This window comes from Pleuronectes platessa, chromosome 4 (assembly GCF_947347685.1).
Source record: "Pleuronectes platessa chromosome 4, fPlePla1.1, whole genome shotgun sequence".
Lineage (NCBI taxonomy): Eukaryota > Metazoa > Chordata > Actinopteri > Pleuronectiformes > Pleuronectidae > Pleuronectes > Pleuronectes platessa.
In genome coordinates this window covers 6,344,097-6,362,079 of record NC_070629.1, presented here as the reverse complement: position 1 = coordinate 6,362,079, position 17,983 = coordinate 6,344,097, and the positions used below count along the sequence as shown (strand labels likewise).

Genomic DNA, 17,983 nt, shown 5'->3' with positions numbered 1-17,983 from the left:
TACACCCAGGTGTTGTGGAAAAGACAACTGACGTTTTTGAAGGTGATGACTGCGGTGTGACGCAGATGTGTGTCAAGAGTACCTGCAGGCTAATGATGCCCCGTACAGCTCATGCTCATAGTAGTTAGGCAGTAAAAGTGTCTAGATAAGCTCAGGGTTCCAGCATCTGCTCCCCGGGCGCAGTACATGGCTGCTCACTGCTCTGTGTGTCCTGCACCAGATGGGTCAAAAGCAGAGGTTAAATTTCCCTACCTGCATGAGTTTGCCTGTGCATGTCTGTGCATGTGTTTGGGACAAATAAATGTATCTTAAAAAGACAACGACCCTCAGATAAACTACCAGTGAGCTCCAAACTACGGTTCGGAGCCGTGATACTGACTATTAGGAAGGTAACACAGGGAACATAGGTTAAAGGGTGCCTTGAGACTGTGGCGGCATCTGTAAACACTTCTGTACAAAACAGTTGAGGGTGGTAATAGGACTATAAACATACCTGAGTTCCAGTTTCCCTCTGATGTAGGAATTAAGAAGAAGAGTGGCAAAGTGCAGTTAGCACTGATGCCCTTAAGCAAGAAGGTTCCAGGTTTAAATCCGAGGTTGGCTGCAGCCTTTCTGTGTGGAGTTAGCATGTCGTCACTGTGTCTGTCTGGGTTTTCTCTGGGAACTCCAGCTTCCTCCCACAGTCCAGCAATATGCAGATTTGCTATTTTTCTAATATATAATTATGTAATTACAGGTGGGTAGACTAAATATTAGGGAAATAACAATATTGTAAAACATTATTCAACAGCATTGAAGTTAAATCCACAACTTGAAATGATTGTAGCGTGGTCGAAAAGCAATATGTTCTCTTCTGTGTGAAACATGAGGGTTAATCACCTATTTATTATAGGTTAGTTATTAATGAACAGCTGATTTGTGGCTTAAAATTTGAGATTTCTTATTTGAGGATGCATGTGCCAAGCAAAAAATTATAAGCTCTATCCTGTGAAAGGACAGAATATGAGTTGTATTAGTACAGGTTAAATGAAATGAAAATCTTATATTATCTGCTTGATTTCTTCAGCTCTTGTGTTGACCGCTACTCAAATCTAACTATTTTGTCCTCTGCCATGTCCCCGGTCTGAACTGCTGACCCACACACCAGAAAGCGTCGGGTAAGACCGTCATATTCTGCAGCAGCTCAGGTCAAAACGCTCCCTCCTCAAAGACAAAGTGCAGGAATTATGATCCCCTCTGGGAATCCCACTGAAACTGACATTCGGGTTATTAAGCTGCAAAGTGTGTGGAATGAACCATTCTGCCCCGAGGCAAATTGAAGACTCAAGTCCGTGATGTCATACTGATCTACGGTGTGCAGCCACTGTGCCAGCAGTGAATAGAGGGGCTGGCATTGTGAAGGAGAAATGGCCTCGCCTTAGTCTGAGAAAGCAATCCTGAATTCTGTCACAGTGACCTATTCTACCTTTTACAATTCATTCTCAGCAGAGTTTTACATCAGTGTAACAAATTCAGATTAAGGGACAGGCCAAATCTCCTCATTTACAACAAGTAGGCAATATATTTAAAACTTTCTCCTATAGCCTCATATTTTAACACTGAAATTCACTGCTGAAGGCCAAAATTGTAAGACTGAATGGCTTTTTATGCCCTTCTCAAGACTGATGAACAGAGCTCTTGGTATGAAGACTGACACGCTGTTTTATCTCCTTCCTACTTGGCCTGAATGGAGTGATCATCAAAATCAGCCGCTATTCACTCAAAATTGCTCATAAGAAGTACTCGGCATCCTTTTTAGAACAGCACTTACAGGCATGCGAGTGGAATTGTGTGAGACCAGTTTGTCCATCGAACAATGGTCATGCAAATGTGATTTCAAGTTGAAGGGATGCTAAGTGAACACTGCTGTGTTAAAAGTATGCTGGTGTGGCAATGGGAAATGTTGTGAGACTGCTTCCATCATAGTGAACCAATGGTAATATTGTCACTGGATGTCAATGGGATCCCGGAAGCCTTTTAGGATCATGATCACACACATGCTAGAAGTTTTGGCTCCCTGCCTTCAGCTCCACTAAAGAGCTGATGGAGTTGTTATCAAAAATGGCACTGAATTCTCAAGAGAGACTGCTGGTCTTTTTGGGGTCTTACCAATAATCACTGGAAACAATGGTCATATTGGTAAAAAATAGAAATTCCTGTTGAAGGCTTGATTAAGAAAAACAATTGGACGTATAATATATAACTTCCGCCACAAGAGGCCACTCCAGCCAAAAAAAACAACAACAAAAGACCAAGGTTGACATCATTAAGCAGGAATCATGGGAGTTGTTGTCTATACTAGCATTGCAGAAGAAATCTACCTGACGCTCCCAGATGAGGTCATGTAAGTAAAGTTTTTTCACATTAACAGTGGAAGGCAAAAACAGCCGATTGGCTAACTGACTAGCAGAGTGTTATTCCTTCCTCATACGGCTTTTGCCCCAGAAGTTACAGCAGAAACAGACAAAGCCTCGGGTAAACAGACAAGAGGCAAATTAAAAGGCAACCAAAATAAAATGCCCTTTTTGGATTATTTAAGGACACAAGTAAATGGAATATACAACACAAGTCTGTAGTTTATACATATTTTAATGCCGAATTGTTACATATTATATCTTCAGAGCTGCATCAATAGATTTTTGGGCCACATGGCGGCAGCTGTAATAAGCTGTAAAGACAATCTGACACATAACAAAGCTGCCATTTTATCTAACACTGGCATGAGTACAACTCCAGCAGGCAGAGCAACATTAGCATCTATCTGCTTTCTATCTCAGACCAATGTACCAGGGGAAATGTGGAGTAATTCACAGAGGTAATTCTCCGTGGGTTTGTTATGAATCACAATTTCTTCTACATTGCACACAGTCATGGGATCCATTGGTTATATGAAAATATTGAATGAAGCAGCTTAAATGTTTTAAAATGTCTGGTTGCTGCAGACGTTATTAGCATCATCGCGACCCCTTCTCGCTTGAGGTGAATCCTGCAGAGTATGTCCTGCTGTGTCCTCACATCGGGATCCTCTGGAGAGTCTGAGAGCAGCTTCTGAGACTTCACCCTCTACCCAAACACAGTGGAGGCCATTTGAATTTTTCTGCAGAAAGCAGGGAAAATCCGGACAGGTTTCCTGCAGAATGTCTTTTAGCGGGTTTTTGGCTGCTTCCCAACTCTTTCTAAGGCTTGCTTGAAGAGTTGGGACTGAGACTCCAGTCCCAACTCACCCACTCAGCTTGTAATGGCATCAGCCACAGTCTTCAGGACCTAATGCCTTCATCGGTAGCCTCCCTCTCCAAGTATATTTGTGCAGCAGATCAAGATGTGCACCAGGGTTCCTAGCTTTGTACACTGTGGGCCTGCTTACTTCGCTTGGCCGAAGTAAGCAGGCCCACAGTGGCCTTGTGCAGATTCAATCCGCTTGGGAGCACATTGTTCACTGGATGTGCAATTGGATGTGGTGTGGCTTTGCAAAGCAGAGCCCTGGTCACTTCCACTTCTTGCCTTCATTCTTCCATCTTGTCAACATCACTTGTTGCTTCATTCCCCCCTGCCTTTTGTTTTTAGCTTTTTCTTGTTTCCTCCGTTGCTGCTCTCCTGTCCTCCTGAACTAGGCAGGGCCTTTCCTTCGCTCACTGATGGTGTTTGTTTGAGCAGTTGAAAAAGGATTTCCAGTCCAGCTCAGCCTTGTGCGACCACTTCCACCAGCCTCTTGTGATGAAGCCTTGCCTCCGCTTTCTGAACAGCTTCCTCTGCCCTCCACTTCCTGGCAGGCCTCTCTTGGATCCCTACTATAGCTAACTTCACAGATCTGGATCACTTGAGTCCCTGCACTGACCATTTCTCTTGCTCTTGATACTGTGAATCCATGAATCTCTCCACCGTTACGGGCAGCTGCAATTTAACTTGGCAGCTCCATTCATCTCCTGAGATGGTTGTTGACCCAACTGGTTTTGACTGTCAGGGTCTGCGTAGATGAGGAGGTGGCACAGGACAACATTAAAGATTAATTTGTACAGTAAGTACAATGTTAAGAGTTGTTAACTGTGATGAGAACATGTTGCCATGCTGATTGCTCACTGAAATATGCATGTTAATATTTATATTAAGGACTCATATTGAAAATCCTGTAAATATTGATCCACAAGCACAATTAGATGACAAATCCAACCATCTTATTGTAGAGATGTAATCCAGTTCTTTTAATGAAAATGAATCACATCATGTATCTGTAAGAAGTAGGACTCAGTTATCGAAGTGTCAACACACCTGCTGTGCAGCTTCATCTTGAGCCTGTGTTTTCCCACAGTCACACTCTGCTGAATCTTTCTTGTGCAGGATCAAACACATCTCTCTGCTACTTTCTTTGAGATGACGGGTCTGCAGGAGTCTCATTCCTCTCATGTGTGCACGTGAGCTCTGCAGCCAAAACATACACATCTTATTTTCATCTGCTGGACTCCGTCTTTGGGAGTACATCACTGAGAAACACTGTAAGGACTCTGGAAGAAAGCAATCTTCTTAGCATGGGGTTTGGTTGTCGAGCTTACTTTGAAAGGTTAAATCATGAGATTTCTATCCATTAAAAGGCACTAAAAGGATTTTTGATATGGCTTTAGACATTTATCATGATCATCTGATAGTAAAGTGCTTCCTGATTGAAGACCAAATGCTCAATATCAACGTGATTTTCATTAACAATCTTATGGTCTAAGTGCACCACAAATAAAACTGGTTCCAGTGGATGTTTTTTTTGGTGAATGCCAACAGCTCTTACAGGTCTTTTATATGTGCTGTCACACAGTGATTCAGGGATTGCCGTTTCATTGACAGGTTTTCAAGTGGAGTAATTTCACATCTCACCATTACTTCAAAAAGCAGTGATTGAATTAGTTCAACTTTAACAGCACATCTTCTGATTGGTTGGGGAACAGTTTTGTTCCACAGTGAAAAATGTGAGATGCCTCACAAAAATGTCTGTGATCTTTCACTTTTCACCTAGAAAAAACAAACAGGTCAAAAATGTTCATGCTCACATACTGGATGAATTGACAAGAGGAACACGTTAAATATAACCAGGTGATGTCAGATATGTCAATTTTGTTATTGTATCTATGTTAGAATAACAACCACAATCATATTAAATGTACTTCATAGGGATAATTCAGAAGCTAATTGGAATCAAATCAATTTATATCATTAATGCCCATTGTAGCCTCACAGCGGCACTCGCTAAATAATTAAAGAGCTTTGATGTTGAGTAAGTTCAAATTCATTGTCCTTGTCGCACCACACTCTCAATGTCGTTTATCACATCAGGTGGCTTTAGAGGAAACTCTCGTTTGTTAGCTGTGTGAAGTTTCAGTTTTATTTGAAGATGTTTGAAGTATGTGATTTTTAGTTATGTATTTTCCTTGACTGAGGTGACGGACTTACATTTTTAAAGAGGTCATGCGGGGGAGACATCTCATTCATACGTGGAGATAAAGGTTTATAAAACAGAGTGTACTGCCGCTGAGCAGCTGAGCTCTCAGATCTTCAATAGAGCTACACCTCGCCTCACATATCCTGAGAGGTAATTTGACTGGTACACAAAACACGCCTGTGACACAATGTTAAATGATTTCCTCAGCGAGCATTCCTTTGATGCATTACAGTCAGAAAGCTGATTCGTTACAGCAGAGGTATCATTTAGCTGAACGTTGCCTGTGACACTTCTATTAACCGCTCTGGCTTTGACCCATGGGGCTAGTATCTGAATTGACGACCACAGAAATCCCATCAACATTCATAACGGTAATGTAAGAAAATTGCTCTTGTAATGGGAGTAAATGGCCAGTGAATGCAGAGCGCTATTCAACTTACTGAATGAAGAATGAGAGAATGAAGAAAACGAGGCAGAAATCATTAGTGAGAAGTCTGAATGGTGGCTGTATGGAAATGCACCCTTCAGTGAAGCATGTAGACGAGACCCTGATGACCGCTTGTTGCCAGTCCCTCACAGCACCTCTGGGAAGAAATGTGTTTTGAGAGAAAGGGCCATAAGCAATCAACCTTGGAAAGTTCCAAGCAGTGCAAACACTCAGCAGGACACTACATGTCCCCTGCCGACTCACTGTCACCACATGTAGCAGCCGCACATGGAGGGCACGGCACTGGGCAGAGCTCTGTTTTGATGTGGCACTGAGAGCACTGCTCTGTAGTGATCTTATGGCCCACTGAGCTCCTGCTGGTAAATAGCACTGTGCTCACCATGAGACAAATTCAGTGCACATGACAGAAGAACAGCAGGAGCCAGAGTGATGATGTCTTCTATGTGAGAAAAACAATCTCACCTGAAGCTCCGATTTGATTCCCAGAGGAAGATTTCTCCTTTGTGCTGCATGAACAATGTCATTTGATGTGATGAAGCCATGTCAGTACACTACATTTCTAATATTTCTTTTACACCAGAATAAGAGGGGAATATGCAGGTTATTAAAAGGTGGGTAAACCTTGACTAAGGAGTGAAGGTCAATTGAACTATTACCATTAGAGACAACAGTCATATATAAGTGGGACCAAGTGTATTTTATGACAAGTGGAAAAGTGGCTTAACTCTCAAGGGACCAATTTACCCTGTTGAGTTTTATATCTGTGAAAATTCTCATTCGTCCAGGTCCATATGTGCACAAGCAGCCGGACTTGAAGTTTCACCTCTCATCCAAGAGGCCTCTTCAGCTCTAGCTGACTCCTGGGAGGTTTCAGAAATGTAACCTCTATAGGTTGTTACCCATCCTGAGACAATTTTAAGTGTTTATACTTTACTTGCTCAGCGTACAGGTTATGGCTGAATGACTAGTCAATTTACCAAAAAGTGAAAAGACAATAATAGATTGGTTTAAATACAATAAACTGTAGTAATAGTGATATTCAGTAGGCAGACTTCACCTCCAGGCTTTTATTATATATTACCAAGATGAAGATAGCCGATCGCCTAGGAAAATAAAATAACTTATGCTCCATTTACATAAAATAATCAGTTTAAAGCTGTAAACCATGACACAAGAGTGCAAGTTTTCATCACATGCTATTTTACAATTATCTGAGGTGAACACCGGAACTGTTGTAGACAACGTCTTGTTCCTAGAACAAGGGTGTGGTCCAGTTATCTATGTAGCACACTGACTCAGTTCTGATCTCTGGACTTTGATCAGTTCACAGTGAATTCCCCTCATATGTTGACTTGTGAGAGCCGCTCCTCCTGCTTCATCCAAACCTGAGTAAAACGCCTTCTAGGACTGGAGGTGGATATACGTGAGAGAATCTCTGACGAGCTGTGGGACTCTGATCTCATACTGTTGTGGGATATATAAATATGTTGTAATACATATTAATCAATTGACTGGAAACGATTATGCTGCTCTTACGATGCCTGGCTATTACTACATGTCTGAGTATAAAGCTTAGTTATTAATTAAACCTATTAGTCGTTTTGCATAGCAAATTGTATGTTTAACAGAACATTTAGTATTATCAATATTTCTGCTTTGCACACAGGGAAAACTTGAAAAAAAAACGGACACATTCATATTCACATTGTTTTATTTCTTAAGGTTCAGTTTTTGCTCAGATGCTCAATTTGATATTTCATTAACATGTAACTTCTTTGTAAAAACAAAATTCTTGAGATTCTATATAAAAAGAAATATGTCAGAGTTAAAAAAAAACATTGTATGACCCGAACATGACAAAAAGAGACAAAAAAGTGTGCAAAAAACACACACAATGGTGTAACAATGTGACTGGAAGCATATCATGGTACCCAGAAATGCAACACACAACATTTTCAGCTGTTCACTGGTAGTAAACCAATAGAACTATAAGTTAGAGTCAGGCAGACAACATTTTTTATAAATATTCATAACTTTAACTTCTATCCTCCATATTTAATTGCAGTAATCCTATTGCTCTACGGAATTTGTTCCTCAGTTAGTGCAACCAAAAGGCATTAATTCCTGAGAACATTACAATCAAATAAATAAAATAAGAACATCAATAATCTCTAATGGACATCATACACACTATGACAGACATTAGCATATCTTAATTTGGCTTCTGTTAAAATAGTCTGGCATGAAAGATAGCAGGCACTTACTATTTCAAGTAAAATAAGCTTTAAGGCAAATGTGACTTAAACGAATCTTAACAAAGCATTTTCTCATCAGGACTGTAGAGAACAGGACTGAAGATAGAAGCAGGCGAGTCAGCAAAAGACTGACTTTGAAAGACAACGAGCAAGTGTTTTGGCTGGACAAGTAATATTAGTAATGCATGTTTAATAATACTCTCCAAACACTATGCGTAGTAGCCTTAAGTGATGCCACAGGACAAGGCAGACATTATGGGGAAGGAACAATGGCCTCCCCAGTCATGCCTTCTTTATCACAGCAGCAGAAGTCAACACAAGCTAACGCCAATTCATGACACTACATCCCTGTTGATTGGTAGTGGGCTTTCTTTGGCTGAATAGATTGACTACTGGCCAAAACACAACTGTGGTTTGTACAATGCTCCTCCAACCAGTACTGGATGGAGGAGAAGCACTCAGCAACAAGGACCTCACAAGTGAGTAATCCTCATGTTTTGATCCTTTTTTTTTGGTCCCTAAAAAGGAAGTTCACCGCTCACAAAAGGAGCTGGTTGTGAATCTGAGGAAAGTTAGGACACCGATGACCCGTGTTTGTATCCAGGGAGTCAGCGTGGACATTGTGGAGGATTACAAATACCTGGGAGTGTTTTTAGACCATAAGCTGGACTGGGCTAAGAACCCTGATGCCCTCTAAAAGAAGGGCCAGAGCCGCCTCCATTTCCTGAGAAGACTGAGATCCTTCAACATCTGCCGGACTGTCCGGAGGATGTTTTATGAGACCCTGGTGACCAGTGCTCGCCTGTTTGCTGTTGTGTGCTGGGACAGCAGACTGAGGATTGCAGAAGCCAACACACTCAACAAACTGATCAGCAAGGCCAGTGATGCTGGGGGGGGGGGGGGGGGTGGAACTGGACCACCTGATAGCGGTTCCAGACAGGAGGATGCAGTGCAAACTACATGCCATTCTGGATAATGTCTCCCACCCTCTCCATGAGGTTCTGGTCAAACACAGGAGCACGTTTAGTGCAAGACTGAAACCACCAAGATGCACCACAGGAAGTCATTCCTGCCTGTGGCCATCAAACTACACATCTCCTCTCTCCGAGTGTAAGATGCACTCTCTACTAGATACTCATCTCAATGTACAGAACGCAGAATTTTATACATTTTGTAAATCTTATATTTCTTATCTTTGTTGGAGCCATTGGAACAAACACAACTTCTCCCTGGGATCATCAAAGTATTTCTGATTCTGTTGGACACTCGACGTAATGACCATTGAGAATAGCTTCCTCCTTGACCTTCTCCGCTGTTCGCCTCTGTTTCAAATCAAGTAATGCTTTCAGCAGGTCGTTCAGGCTAGCCTCTCTGCCTTCTCTCTCCACCCAAATATTCAGCAGTTCATGGATCTTGTCCACATAGTTAAGGGGCTCTTTGCTTTTAATCACATTGTCGCTGATCCCAAGGTTACGGAAGAATCTCTTGTGTTGGTCGAACTCAATTTCCTCAAAATACTCGAAGCATTTCCTCAGAGACTCTTCACCTGCAAACAAAGATAAAGTATTTTATTCAACCACCTGAACAACAATCTGTTGGAAGAACATTTTTTAATGGAACGACTGACTTAACTCACAATGCAAAAGAATTCTAACGTTTGCATTTTCATGTTTGTGTGTGCAGGTGAGAAATTGCAATATTATCGAAAAGTCACTTTTAAATTTGTTATGATAGCTCACAGCCATTGCAATTCAAAAGTCCAGTCAAAATAGATTTGAAAGAAATGTTTGATTCATTCCAAAGTTTGTGAGGCTGCATTTAAACATCATGAAAATGACTCGTTGACATGTTGTGCTCAGTAGCACGAGACGTGACGCTCAGTCAGAACTCAGTGTTAGATGAGTGGAGCGACACGCAGACATGATCCGACCCCATCGATTCATAACCAAACACATGACCATACGTTTGTCACATAAAATCATCTCAGTAAAAAATTAACTAGGAACGTGATCTCGTTCATTTTCATCTGCATGAACTGAACTTGGAAACTGGTATATTGTTTGTTCCCACAACAATATAAAGAGAAAAATGGTGATTAATAACATTTTTAAATCGGTTGACAGCCTTAGTTTTATAACCCGAGCTGTAGACCAAGATTATTTAAACTAAAATGGAAAAAGGTCTTCAACGTTTTAGTTTATGAGTAATGAGTCCAGGCCAAATTATATCTTCACCATCTTAAAATAGAGCTTTTTCATAATTTCTTGAGATGCACCTGTATGTGTTCTTGGTTTACAAGCTGCTGCTTTAAATATAAAACCAGTTGAGGGAAAAAGGTATATTGAAATTAGTGATGAGGCCGAATGTCCACATGAATCAACGTGGAAGTGACTATCATAAGGATGGTTAAGAAGTAATGAAAATAACCAAATTACCATTCACAGGATTAAGTTTGAGAAAGTCCTCTTCTTCCTATAATAAAAAAAAAAGAGAGAAACAATCATTAACACTCAGTTCTATTCCAACTCTTGGTGAATACAACTAATCCTAAAACATAAATACACAGAAAGACAAAAAGACATGCTCCCTGCTCTACTAAGCTGCATTAAAAGTCTATTTTTGTCTGGCCAGTAAATCAACAGGGGGCGACATGACGTTAAAATGAATATTACAGCATTTTTCACTTTTTGGAAGTTGATGGCATTGTATTACGGTATTGCTTTATCTTCATGTTTTAGGAAGAAAAGCCTGTCCTGTACATCATTGTATAGCGGTCAACAATGCTTGGAGGGATAGTGGGGTGGTATTGGGACCTGCTTCACTGGTTGTCCGCATGCTGGCTTTGGGTTTCCTCATATTCACAGACATTTGTTTTACAAGTGGTGAACCCAGTTGCTTGTGTTTCCACCTCTTGCGCTCACAACATGGCGACAGAGCTTGCAAATTGGAACGTTGATACCGGAAAATGTGACTCATTGACTCCCTCTTCCATAACAAACAAAACAACTCTGAGCAGCACAATTACACAAGAAGTGGTGCGTTTCACAATGCTATACGCATTCTGATGTCCGTTTTTTACTTAAAGCTGCACATAAAACTGCACTCGATTATCAAGAACACGACTGCACAAGGGAGTTTTTTAAAGTCACTTGAATTTGATCCAACACTTCAGCCACTGTCATTTCATGACACCCTCGTTCTATGCATCACAAAATTTACAATTTCTGTGAAAATCCAGCTGGCCAGAGTGGACATTAAAAAGATGATGAAATGTTTGAGCTTTTGTAGAATTTGTATTAATCTCATTAACAGGGTTCATCATTGTCACAGTGAATGTGATCAAATGGCATTATGGGACTGGATAGCGTTAGTGTTGGTCTCCACAGTGTAATGTAGCTCATACATGCTAGAATAGAATGTATGCATGATATATTTTTAAAAAGCTTTGAACATTTCAGGCACTCGTGTCATGAAGTTAGGTTAGTTAACGTGAGGAAAGAAGGAGGAGATTGTAAGACAGGTGTAACCAGACAGCCGAGTTAACAGTGCAAAGCATGAGTGAACAGATATGAAGAAGAAGCAGGTTAGAGGGGAAGAAGCCAGGATGGAAGCAATGATGGAAGCAATGATGGAGATGAGCAGCTGCTGCTGCTGCGCTCACCCTCTTGTCGGGCGTCCGGGCATACACAGGTCTGGTTGGGAAGGGGATTACAGGTAAGGCGGATGGCAGGCCAGTTAGACTGTGGTGCGAGTTACTGGCCGAGCTGTTGAGGCTTTCACACAGCTTGTGCTTTTCCTCCGTAGTGACGGAGGAATTGCCTCTCACCAGTGCCCAGTGAGCGAAGCTTGGCCTTCGGGTTTCTCCGTACTCCCTTTCCTCAGTGGGACAGCGGTCTAAACAATCCTGTTTAAAGAAATGTTTTAGTTTATTTTTTTTACTCTTTTTACAACTTCACACAAATGCTTTTGCAGTCATCGTTAATGTTTGACATCTAAACATTGAATCTGACCAAGCATAAACTTGAAGTCAACTAATTTCACTGCTTTGCACCAGGGTTGGGCATTTGGATGAATATATTGTCTGGTGATTGGCTGAGTCCATCATCTTTTTTTGGGAGGGGGGAGGGGGGGTTTGCCGCAGAGAATTCATTCACTCTATAAATTAACCTATGACCTGGAAATTATTATATATTTATAAAAAAAATCATAAATATGAATTTGTTTTAAAACACAAACACATTATTAACACTGATCACTTCATAATGATCAACACTTTTCTTAAATTTGCTGAGTCTTTCTCCATAACTGCACATATTCATTCAGCCTATCCGGATTCCACTCTATTAATTTCTGACTCTCCTGCCGGCACCCAGTGTTGTACCACACATGTGGAAACTTTGAATTAAAACAATATCACTTGGTCTTAATGAACACAAATGTCATGGTAATTTGCACACTGTGTATAATATATTGTCAATTGGCAGTTGTTGGGCTGACAGTGGCCCATGGAAACATTTGCGTCATCGCCCCACCCTACTACCGCACTTTTATTTAATTATACAGTGTGATGCAATTTTTTTTACTAGTGACTCACCTGCTCAACTTTAATCTCCTCCGGCGGATCTCTCCCAGAGTCTGAGGAAAGCATGTGAGCAGAGGATTATGCAACTTAAAAGAATTCCCCCATATCAAGTCCGTCAGATTCATGTGTGATAAGAAATGTAAAACTCTGGGTAAGTCAACACTGGATGGAAAAAGGACAGAAATGTGTGGCCACAGCAGTCAGTGGTGTGAGAGCGGGGGTTTCCCAGGTCAGTCTGTGCAGAGACTGGGCAAACGTCTTGACGTGGAAAGGTATTTTATTGCACTTTTTGCGATATTCAACCTTACCGGCACTGGTTTGTTATTTACATTCCATCCTACCACGCCTTAATTCAACATCATCAGCAAGCAACTATTGTCTGTGTGTGAGGCCACCTGCCACTGTGAGATCACCAGTGGAAACACAGCGTCATACCTGCCATTTGCAGACCAGTTACACTGCTTTCTGCACAGACTGCTACAAAACATTCAATGTTGTGACAAGAAGGTGAGAACAAAGTCCAGGCGCGTCAAGTGAAACGCAGGCGTTCACATCAGAGCTCATCACTTCTCGTAATTGTTCTACATTTCCTTTCAGTCAAGTAATCATTAGTTGTACTGGTCTAAATAATGACCAGTGACAGATGCAAATTTACTGGGAGAGCTCCGACTGTTTGTCCAGTATTTTAGGTCAATCTATGGGTGTCAATGAAACAGTAATAGGGGAATAAAATACAATATTTATGTATTCTGTTCAAAGCTGGCAAACTCCTTGTTTCTGGTATTAACATAATTCATGCAAAGTGAAAATGTTGTGTCATATTGAAAGCTGGGACTTGCGTTTCTTTAAAATGGTAAATGGTTTTGTATTTATATCACTTTTCTAGCCTTGATGACCACTCAAATCTCTTTACAGTACAGTTTTACATTCACAATCAAAACATACAGAAATCTTTAAATGCTTACCGAAATCATTTTATAACAATATTCATCACAAAGAACAGCAGTTTACCCATCATGCTGTTAATCCATTAAACTTTAGAAGTGGATATTGTACATATGTCAAGTATGTTTTATAAACAAAGTGTTGTTTTTCTATTTCCACCCACCTGTTGATCGGCATTTCTTCCAGATAAGTACTGCAACCACAGCGACCACAAGAAGACCGACGATTACAACGATCACAATCACATACGCGTTTGCTGATGAAAAAGATAAAACAAACAAGTGAAAACTATTAGTACCATATAAGAGGCCATGTTTGATATTCATTTTTTGAGTGTAGAGCTGCAGATTATGGCCAGGTTTCAGTATAGTTTGTCCATATTTGGTAGATGCAGAATGGACCAAATCCAGTTTTTATGGCTAGCACAAAACCGCTATATACATATGACTTGCCAAATCATTGTGCCTAAAATAGTGAATATCTAGAACCAAAAAATGATTAAAACTACTTTCAAACAAGATGTGGGACACAGTTTTGTAGCTAGTCAAATTAAGAGCTGTCTCCAGTGAGGAATGGTGTCGCCATAATTCTTGAAGAACTTTACACGTGGCACTGGCTCCCACAGAGGACCTTACCTGAGGCAGAGCTAGAGCCAGAGCCAGAGCCGGGCTGGATTTTCTTGCACTCCGTGTTGGTGGTGGAGGTGCAGTTCCTCTCTATCTCCTCGTCCTTTCCGCACCTAGTTTGGAGGTAGGAAAAACAAACAGGAATTCAAATGAGTGAAGCAGACTTAGAAAACAGTAGAACTCTGTTTTTCATATGATAAACCACGAATTAATCATGCATCAGTCGTGTGCTGTTGGTATAGACTCACTTTGAACACCTCTTGCATATTTCACAAGCTTGTTGAGGATCACAAAATCCTCCCGCTTTGCATCCACATTCAGTATTTTGGGTGGGCATACAGTGCCTTACAATCTCCTGATCTGAGAAAAGAAGAAAAACTGCCTTGTTAAGTCCGAGTTCATTCCCAGGGCGCTCTGTAAAGGTTGAATATTGATTTCTCTTCTACAGTCATTCCACTCAATTGTCGAGCCGTCAAGCAGAATTACCTCGCCGACACTTTGTGCACTTGAGACACTGATTTAGGTAATTGGGATGCTCAGTGTATGTATCGAAGTCACATTCCTCACACTGCCCGCTCTCTCCTGTTCGGCTGCAGTGCGATTGCAAATGCGTACCTAACACACACAAAACAAAAATATCTTTAATTAGCTTCTTAACTGAGCTGTCAACATTTAACAGAACCTGTTATTTCAGTTTACTGATAGCTCTTTCTGATTCAAGCCGATCACAGAACCTCAGTGTCAGTGGACTAAATCAAACTCTGCTCCATTTGACTTACCAGCTGGACAGTTTAAGCAGCATTTGTTGCCGTACAGGTACTCCTGATTTCTTTTGCAGTGGACATCCCGCTGTGTCCTGCTTCCAAAGTCAAGGCTGGGCCGCGGAAACACCCCAGTGGTTGAGAGGAGCAAGACCAGCACGGCAAAACTCTGACAGATGACGACAAAAATGGCATGGTTTGACCATAATAAAAGGACATTTTAGAGAGCAAACAATGATTCCATCACATCTTAATTACTAACAGACAGATTAATAATAAAATCATTAGCTGCTGCCCTAACTTTTTCATGAGCAATTTGTATTGCATCATCATGGGACTCTCGGAAACTCAGATGGGCATAACCGTTGTCACATTTTACAAATTAAACATCAGTTAATTAAGAAAATAAAGCAGAATACTTGATCACACAAATAATTTCTTTTTTCCTCTTTTTCTTCCGGTTGATAAATCATTTATATGAAATTAGTTTTACTCATATAGGGAAAAAAAGAGAAGTATTTTTACACCTCAAATATTTTGCAACAAAGAAAAAGAATGAGTCATGTTTCTCTAAGGACGATAGGGAGATGATGAAACATTTCCTCTAACGGCCAATGAAATAAATCCAGCTCAGATCAGGCCACATACTTTTGGCACGAAGTGAGGGGAAATGTTTAGATAAGGTGATTTCCTAAACCAACTCAGACTTCACCACAGTGATCAGGTGAAGTCTCAGTTTACTAATAGTAAAATGAGTGTAAGGAAACAAAATACAAATAGGAGGAGCCCAGATACAGACAATACCTGGCACAGGCTGAACGAATAACCAAATAAGGCAAGTTTGCATAGAACAGGTTGTATTCCAAACCCTTTATTTCACAACATGAGCCACACAGCTCTGTTTGTGTTGGAGATCACATGATGCAAGGGCATCTTCCGGTGCACGAACACACCTGTGGCAACCATAACGCACACACAAACACACGTTTGATCATCCAAACTAAATGTTTAACCCAAACCTAGTGCTAATTCTAACCCCAATACCAAGTCTTAACCCTCGAACAGCCCATTGAAGAAGTGAGGACCGGTCAAAATGTCCTCACTCTGGCTGGTCTATGCTTAAAAGTCCTCACAAAGATACAAGTACAGAATCACACACTTTTAACGGAATCACTTGACGTCCCACGCTTCAGTTATTAAATCAAATCATCATCTGCTGACAACAGTCAGCTCCCTAGCGCTGAATAAGTTTGTTAAACCTCTGACAGGTAGGATCACAGAACTCCATTCAAAAACAATGGATTATTAACGTGGCAGAGTGCACGAGACAGCGCCTCTTCTGAAGCTTAAGGAGCCAAACCACAAATCGCCTCCATTTAATTCAGTCGAAACCGCAGCATCTCTATTTAAACTTAAAAAGGTGCGCTTCCAAATAACCAACTCTCCAGCAGGGACCGGGAAACGCACCGGCTCAGCGCTTGAAGCGTCAAAACGTGATGGTTGCGTTTCACTCTTAACACCGAGCAGGAGTAGCTTCACGGGTGTGTGCTTAATGACGGAGTTAGCTTCATCTGTGTGTTTTCTGAGGAACACGAGGAATGTCGCACCTGAGTCTCAGGGAATGTGACGGAGCTGTGAGACTTTCTGAAAAGAGCTCTGTGAGACGGGAAACCTCGTTTTAACACCGACTCATTATCCACGTGATCGGTCACCAAACGCAACAGATAACAACACACTCTGGAAAGAGAGAGAGAGAAACTAACAAATGAAACTAACAACACGTGAGGAGGAAAGTTCGGACGCTTGTGAGCCGGCAGCAGGTTCCCTGCACCGCTCTGTTAAAGAGCAGGAATAAGACTTACTGTGCTGATGAAGGTCATGTTTGGTTCTTCAGGTGAAAATCCACAGCTTTGAACAGACTCATTCCAAAATAGTTTTTACTGGATTCACTGGTGCTCCTGTCACGTACCGATGCGCTGCTGGAAATCCTCTAAGACCAGTGCCTGGGACCCGGCGGCGCTTTTTAACCAACTACACCACGCCCACTCCGCGCCACCCGGTACGGCCTGGTCCTACGTCATGTGGCGCTTGTGCCAAACATAGACCTTATATGTAAGGTGCCAAACAGGTTTGGTTTGACTACCTTACCTTACATTTCATTTAGCTGACACTTTTATCCAAATCGACATACAAATCGAGTGCATTCAACCACGAGGGTACAAACCCAGAACAACAAGCATCAAGAGAGTACAATATATTAAAAAAGTTTAGTGACACCTTCAAATTGTTTTTATTAAAAGTCCACAAGGATAGTTCGGTTTAACATAATGTTTAGGTAACTTTTTGTATGTGGTTTATCAGTAGCATTAACTTTCTGTGTTTTGTTGTGATGACCTGCTGTGTGTCTAAAGTTACTCAGGTGTGAGTCTATGTAGTTAAGCTGTCAGATTATACTGACTGTGTAGGAAAAACATCAGAAAATGAGTTTACAACATTAGATTCAGTTTTATGATTTCTCCTGGGCTGTGGTTGTTGAATTTTCTTGGTGTCAGGGTCTTTATTTCTACTTTAATCAGATTTTATGTGCTAATGTCTGATTGTTACCAACTTTATTTGTCTATTTCTCTGTGCTGACGTGCGTTTGTATGATTTTTTTTATCAGCCATGAATCTATCAGGGGCTAAAGGACTGAAGCAGAAGCTGAGGTTGAAGATAAGGAAGTGAAACAACTTGAACTCATCTTACGATCTGATGACTGGTGTCAACCACAGTTTATGGTGTCAACAGAAGAAAGACCTGTGGTGTGGAGCAGAATATTAGATGCCTTTCTTCCGGATGTGGAGAAGAGAGACTAGACAACAACATCCTTAATTCTTTGATGAGATGTGATGATGAAGTTATAAAC

At 41.1% G+C, this 17,983-nt stretch overlaps 1 protein-coding gene across 2 annotated transcripts; it reads right to left on the bottom strand.

The window, feature by feature from the left end:
* Positions 1-7,602: 7,602 nt before the first annotated feature.
* Positions 7,603-17,101, bottom strand: hdr (hematopoietic death receptor). 2 transcript variants are annotated; one of them, XM_053420755.1, is made up of 10 exons: positions 16,941-17,101; positions 15,097-15,247; positions 14,804-14,932; positions 14,566-14,677; positions 14,327-14,430; positions 13,855-13,947; positions 12,759-12,799; positions 11,826-12,068; positions 10,600-10,636; positions 7,603-9,710 (listed from the first exon to the last, which is right to left on the bottom strand). In XM_053420755.1, the coding sequence occupies exons 1-10, from the start codon at positions 16,956-16,958 to the stop codon at positions 9,403-9,405; spliced, it is 1,236 nt and encodes a 411-aa protein (XP_053276730.1). In that variant the 5' UTR covers positions 16,959-17,101; the 3' UTR covers positions 7,603-9,402. The 2 variants fall into 2 exon arrangements, with proteins under 2 accessions (XP_053276730.1, XP_053276731.1); XM_053420756.1 differs by having other exon boundaries at positions 11,991-12,068.
* Positions 17,102-17,983: the final 882 nt, after the last annotated feature.